The 7,580-nt window shown below is 35.5% G+C and overlaps 1 protein-coding gene across 1 annotated transcript; it reads right to left on the reverse strand.

Moving 5' to 3' along the window:
- Positions 1-776: 776 nt before the first annotated feature.
- LOC138843653 (taste receptor type 2 member 14-like) lies at positions 777-1,715 on the reverse strand. The gene has a single exon (XM_070048350.1). The coding sequence runs from the start codon at positions 1,713-1,715 to the stop codon at positions 777-779; it is 939 nt and encodes a 312-aa protein (XP_069904451.1).
- Positions 1,716-7,580: the final 5,865 nt, after the last annotated feature.

Genomic DNA, 7,580 nt, shown 5'->3' on the forward strand with positions numbered 1-7,580 from the left:
ACTGTTCTCTTATTACATATTTTGATCATAAATTTTTTGCATAGATCATTATATTAATTTTCATTTCTGCTATACAGTCAATATTAACAACAAATTATATTGTAGTTCATACTTAAAAACTGCACTTAAAAGTACAAGGCATTTTCAAATGAAAATTATGCATTCCTAATAATGATAAATACATCCAAGAATTCTAGAAACTGAAATGAGTAATATAGACAGAGTAATTGGAATAAGGCTGACTCACTATTTTGAGCCAATTTCTAAAAATAATTTTTAAATTTATGTTGTATATGAAACAACAGATTTAGTATGTGAATTTTCCAATAGTCTGTATTTTATTCCTTACTTCTTATCTGAAATTATACATACAAAATATAACTTAGTAACTTGTTCCATTGTATATAAAATTACAAAGATCTATTTTGGTAACTATATTTCATATCCATAAACAGATTACAGAATTCTAAATTTGAAATCTCAAAAAGGTTAATAAATAAAATAAAATAAAACATATCACTTGGTACTATAAAGAATTCTTACATTTAAGCAGTAAGCATTCATTTCCTCTGCTTATAACTATAGTAACACAATTTTGTACACCCATATATTCTAAGAAGCTATAATATTTTGGATAGTGTTTATGAAAACATACTTTAGCAAAATTCACAAGATTGCCACACAAATAAAGATATGGAAAATGAAAATTTACAGTATACAAGAATTCCTCATGACTGATTTTCATTTAGAATAAGCAAGATGATTCTTTCTGTGATCTATGGAGTGAGGAACTCAGCATCTTTGAATCTAAACTTCAGCCACCACAGTACTGACAGCAATGCTTGTCTCAGTTTCCTGTTTCCTACAATAAGGATGCATGAGTGACCTACAGGATAAGCCATTCCAAAAATCTGACAAATCATAGTTGTTAGATTTTTTTCCATCAACTCAGAAAACAAAACTTGCATGACAAGAGACAGAAAGAAAATGGCACTTAATAGGAGGAAGACAATCACAATCAGTAGGCTTTGTAAGTGAGCAGTAGTACTGGTGTCTCTGGATCCTGTGACATTGAGCTGCAACTTCCTGAGATGTCTCCACAGGGAGAAGATGAGTAGGAGGAAAATTATCAGGGAAATGGTGAAGGGTATGAACGTGAACATAATGTTGGTGAATAAAAGACGCCTGAGAAAGTGTGCACACTCCTTCAAACTGGAACTGCAAGTCATGTTTCTGTCGTGCCCATCAACCCATACATCAATATGCATGTTAATTAGTGAGATATTTAATAACAGGATGATCAAAGATACAAGTAGTGTCACCAAAAGCACCTTTGAAACTCTCCATTTTAGGTAGAGAAAAGTAGAATTGGTAAAATTGGCTATCTTGAGAAAATAAAATATGCTAAGATTTGTAGCTAGCCAGATGCTAAAATGATGAACCACTGTCCAGATAATATTAATCATTTTTGACATTTCTCCAGTCAAAATTAAAGCTATATAATGCCCAGAAGCAACCCTACTTAGGAATACGAACCAGATCAAGCCAATTCTGGTGAATGACAAAGCAGTGAGGATTCGATCAACTGTAGAGATATTTCTTCTCTTGATCCAGTCAATGCAGTTCACAAGTGCGATGAATCCATTGCCTACATTTCCAATTATGAATTCCAAACTTAGAATAGCTGTCATTATACTCAAAATTGCATTATCCATTGCCTATAACAGATGGTCACAATATCTGATATTAATACTAAAGATTTCTTAAAGCAATTATCTAAAATGATATCCAATTCTGATTCCTGAAAATGCGATAGTATTCTCCTTCTAAAAACCTCATATATATTATGTGAAGCCAAAAAACATAAAGATTTGCTAATGATTCATTCATATTTCTCTTCCTGAAAAGTTTTTGTGTTTTCTCAGAAAGGATAGCTGAGTTTCACTAGATCCTTTGAGCATTACACACAGTAGAGGAAAGTCTTTTGTAGCCCATGATGAAGGAAATACTGATGTCTCATTTGCTAAGATACAAATGAAGAGGTTTTTTTCATTGTTTTGCTCTTTTGCCTTGTTAATGTATTTTATTATGGAAATTCATATTCTGGACAACAGCATCATAAAATTTGAAAATATAGAGCATGCAACAGGAATCCAAATTGGTATATGAAACTTCCTATGTTCTGAATTAGGTCTATATAGAGACCTTTCCATTTATAATACAATGTTCTTCCCATACAGAATCAAAGGTTCTGATAATCTTGTGATGTCACAAAGTACTGAGAAAAACACTTTCATATCATATTGCTTTTTATAATTGCTTATATATACACATATAAATACACAAACATTATTGACATTCAAATCTCATTCAGTTTTTATTGGGTATCTACCACATGCTTAGTGTTGTGACAGTTCTTAAGACATTGATTAAAAATAATTTTACTGGCCGGCGCCGCGGCTCACTAGGCTAATCCTCCGCCTTGTGGCGCTGGTACACCGGGTTCTAGTCCCGGTCGGGGCGCCGGATTCTGTCCCGGTTGCCCCTCTTCCAGGCCAGCTCTCTGCTGTGGCCAGGGAGTGCAGTGGAGGATGGGCCAAGTCCTTGGGCCCTGCACCCCATGGGAGACCAGGATAAGTACCTGGCTCCTGCCATTGGATCAGCATGGTGCGCCGGCCACAGCGCACTGGCCACGGCGGCCATTAGAGGGTGAACCAACGGCAAAAGGAAGACCTTTCTCTCTGTCTCTCTGTCTCTCACTGTCCACTCTGCCTGTCAAAAAAATTAAAAAAAAATTTTTACCTTATACTATTTGATACTTAGTCAATTTGAATAAGGACACATTATGAATTTTTTAAAATGTTTTGCATGCACTTATATGTATATCCCTTTATATAACAGCTTAGATTTTCCTTTAACAATTACAGAAATGCATATACCATAGTAAAACCAGCAAGTATGATGCCTAAAGAGATGCCACAAGTTTGTTTTCTGTTAGAAGACACGTGGTGTTTCTGGTATTGATCAATGGGGCTGAAGGTTTCCAGTCTTGCTCCCAGCATCTCACATTTTGAAAAATCAACATAAAGGCCTTCAACAAAGCAAGACAAATGAATGGTGAGAAGGATAGATGAACTGAATAATTTGGCAAATTGAGAAAGTAGGTTACTCAGTAGACTGTTAGAAGTTCAAACTGAAATAATGCAGATAGTAAATGGTACATAGAAAGAGGAAGGAGACCACAGTTAATATGACTTTTTCATGGATCATATGCTGAGATCTTGGGATCCTTTGCAAACAGCACGTGGGATAGATTAACAGACAAATCAGGCTGTATCAGGTTTACTACCAAGAAAACAGTCATAGTTGAATAGTTTATGATGCCACTCAAGTTGCTCTTACAAGTCACATTCCTTTCATATTTACTCAGCCTCGTGCTTGCCTCCACGTTTATCACTGTAAGGCGACAAAATTAAATCACTGAAGTCCCAACCAGCACTACCAGAATCACACTGTTAACATTCCTCTTTAGGTAGAAAAAATAAAGTTTGAGAAACTATATTTTAGCAAATGAAACACACTGAGGATAGTAGCAAGCAACATGATAAATGGTTGGTTGCTGCTCAGAGAATATAGATAATAAATGTTATTTGTCCACTGTATAAAGCTGAATTAAGATACCAGTATATTAATATGATCCACAGAAAAGCAATTCTGATGACTGACAGTGTAGTGAGAAACTGATCAGCTGAAGATTTCTTTTGTTTCTTGACCTAGTCAATGCAGTTCACCATTGCTATGAAGACATTGACAAAATTCTTAGAAGAAATTCAGCAATTATCAGAATGGCTCAATAGTAAACTTAACATACTTAGGGGGAAAAGGGTCAAGCTGTATCATAGGCTTATCAAGTTCCCTTAATATTCTGATGTAAAGTTCTACCAGTACATGCCTGATGTGCAGTAAATTTCTTCTTTCCCTTTAAATTCTGTGGCCAATATCAGGCAGGAAGCTACAGTCATGCTAAGGAATTAGTTCAAAGCTGTGTTTATGGAAAACATTGTTATTCTGAAAACATTCAAAAGGAATCCTATTTACATATTTCATATCCTTGCTGTGGGCTCTCATCTTTCATAGCTGATGTTGGGATAAAAGCTGAATTCTTATTCATGAGGATGCAAATGAAGATGTATCCTGTTTCATGATTTGTAGTTTTTGCCTTGTATAACCTCTACATCATTTGGGCTGTTGAAGTTTAGGTGTCAGCTAGGAAAACTAGAAAACCTAACTCACAGAACACATAGAAAAAATCCAAATTGGTGGAGAGATTCTCTGGAGAGAATCTTGATTATTGCCACTGAGGATTTATTTTTTTAAGAAGATATGAGATCAGTGTAGCAATGTTTAAATGCATATGCTTTCCAAGTTTTACTACTAAAAGCTTCCAAGCTTCCCATGAAATTGTTTACTTGCAATGCTACAGTGTCAGCCCCCATGGAATCCTTAATAAGTGTAATAAAGCAAAATCGGGTGCTGATGACTATATATGGCACCCAAATACAGATATGTCTCTAATTATCGTTTCCCAGGAGCAGCACACACAAATTGTTGTAGATGGCATCAGTTTCTTCTGTTAGACAACATGCTATGTCCCTGATACTGATGCATGGAGTTGAATGCTTCCAATATTTCAGCCAGCACTTCAAATGCCAAAGCATCAGTAGAAAGGGCTGCTTCCGTTTCCCAAAATCAGAACAAATGAATGACTTGAAGGGGAGATGAATCCAATGGTAGGCAAATAAACTGGTTTACTCAGCAGGATTTAGACAACCCAACTGATAACAATTATGAGCAGAGAGTAAATGATCAACAGCAAGAAGGAGACCACAGTTTGCAGGGCTGTGTCATGGACCTCGGTGATGAAATCTTGAGACTCTGCTATGAAGTATCTTCCTGACATGTTTATACTGAGGGTAGATTAACATAAGAAAACATCCATGGTTTACTAAAGGGTATGATGTTTACTACAATGAAAAGTAATATTTGAGAAGTGTCCAATGTCTGCCAAGTTGGCCTTCCCTGCCACGGTTCCTTTATGCCATTCACCCTTATGGTATCTTCCATGATGTTCACTTTGGGAAGACACAGCAAAGCTACAAAACTCTCCAAGTGTACCAAAAGAATCAGACTTTTTTAAAGATTTATTTACTTATTTGAAAGTCAGAGTTACACAGAGAGAGGAGAGGCAGAGAAAGAGGTCTTCCAGTCCGCTGGTTCACTCCCCAGTTGGCCACAATGGCCAGAGCTGCACCAATCCGAAGCCAGGAGCTTCCTCCAGGTCTCCTACATAGGTGCAGGGGCCCAAGGACTTGGGCCATCTTCTACTGCTTTCCCAGGCCACAGCAGAGAGCTGGATCAGAAGTGGAGCAGCCAGGACTCCAACCGACACCCATATGGGATGCTGGCACTGCAGGTGGCCACTTTACCCACTATGCTACAGTACAGGCCCCAAGAATCACACTCTTAATGTTTCCCTTTAGGTAGAGAAAAATTGGAGAAGTTAGCTATTCTGAGCAAATGATCAAATAAAATATACTGAGGATAGAAGCAATCCAGATGTTGAAATGGTTGGTTATTATCCAGGCATTATGGATAATATTTCTTGCTTTTCTAAATATAAAAATCTGGATTAAACACAGTTGAATGCAAATATTTTAATATGACCCAAAACAAAGCCATTCTGTAGACTACTAAAACAGTGAGAAGGATCTTTTGTCTCTTGACCCGGGTGATGATGTTTGCCAAAATGACAGATGTTTGAACAAAATGACAGAATTTTCAAGAACAGATCCTACAGAAAACCTATATCACTGGCTTAATTAAAGTTACCTAATATGCCAGCCTATATTTCTACCAGTATATGATTTACAAATGGGAAACATCATCCTTTTAAATTCTGTGGCCAATATGAAGCAGAAATTATCAATGTTTGCTAATGTATGAGCTCAATGCTGTATTTAAGGAAAGCAGTGTTGTTCTTAAAACAGATTAGAACTTCTATTCGTATGCTTCACATCCTTATCTTGGGCAGGAGTCTTTCATAGCTGACATTAGAATGAAAAGTGAATTCTCATTTGTGAGCATGCAAGTGAACTTTTATTATCTTACAATTCTTGCAGCTTTTGCGTTGTCTAATCTCCACACAATTTGGGTTCATGAATCTTTAGTATCAACTAATAAAATTTGAAAACCTAACACATACAACTTGCAGAAAATGTCAAAATTGGTTGATGGACCTTCTTCCTCTGGAGATGGCTTTACTAGTTCACTGTCACTGAGGATATATACTAACAAAGACATTCGATCTATGTAGAAACTCTTTAAGGGAATTGATACTTAGAAATAACATTTCAATATATTTGTTAAAAATTATTAATATAAAAGAACAGATTTCAAGTATTTCATAGGTACAATTCTAAGAAGATAACCATACTTCACTCCCTCCCTCAATTCTCCTCCTTTGTTTCTTTTTAATTTTTGCAAAGAGATAATTTCAATCTACTCTATAGTCACAGGCTTAATGCACCATAATCAAAATATTCAACAAGTAAAAAGTAGAAAGACCACAGTTCCACAGGAGTATAAACAAGGGCTAAAAGCAATAATCATATCACAAGATGTATATTTCATTCTTGTACATGACTTTATTTTCTATATTAACTGCCACATATCAGAGAAAACACATAATATGTGTCTTTGGGTGACTGGCTTATTACACTAAGTATAATGGTTCCCAATTGCATCCTTTTTGTTGCACAAGACAGAATTTCATTCTTTTTTATGGCTGAGTATTATTCCAAGGGCATATATACCACATTTTCTTTATCTAGTCAACAGTTGGTGGATATCTGGTTAGATCCGTATCTTAGATATTGTGAATTGAGCTCCAATAAACACTGGGGTACAAATAATTGTTTCATATGCTAATTTCCTTTAGTTTGCAGATTCTGAATTTCCCAAGAAACTCAAAGGAAGGCTAACATTCCATAATATTGTGTGCTGACACCTAGTATGTCAATATAGTTTTAATGAGAACAAAGTCACAGACCCACACAGATGCCACCACTCTCACCAGCAGCCCTGATGATTTTTCACTTGTATCCAGAAAATTCTAATAAACTATAAGGCATGGATTTTTATTCTATACTCCAAAAGATAAAAAAATGAACCTCTGAGAGCTTGTGTAAGTTTAAATGCTGTTCCTTCACATTAAGGCTTTTAAGATCCACTATTAATATGTATCAAGCATATCTCTTCAGCTTAGGAAGCTTACAAAGGATCCTTTCCTGAGAGTATTTAATATTTAGCTATTTATTGTTTAATTAAAATATTCATAAATGCTATTAACATTCCTGAAATCAATTGATAATTTGATTGTAATTTTATTGGACATAAGGATTTGGACACAATTGGCAACTCAGGAAATTGTTTGTATATATATATATATATACACACACACACACTTAATACATCTACATTTAATCACATCTTCTTCATGATTAAGTACAATTTACTAATAT

Source organism: Oryctolagus cuniculus, chromosome 9 (assembly GCF_051225735.1).
Source record: "Oryctolagus cuniculus isolate XC-2025 breed Fujian yellow rabbit chromosome 9, ASM5122573v1, whole genome shotgun sequence".
Lineage (NCBI taxonomy): Eukaryota > Metazoa > Chordata > Mammalia > Lagomorpha > Leporidae > Oryctolagus > Oryctolagus cuniculus.

What these genes read in the sequence shown, in the direction of transcription:
- LOC138843653 (XM_070048350.1), bottom strand. Translation starts at nt 1,715, where the DNA reads ATGGATAATGCAATTTTGAGTATAATGACAGCTATTCTAAGTTTGGAA.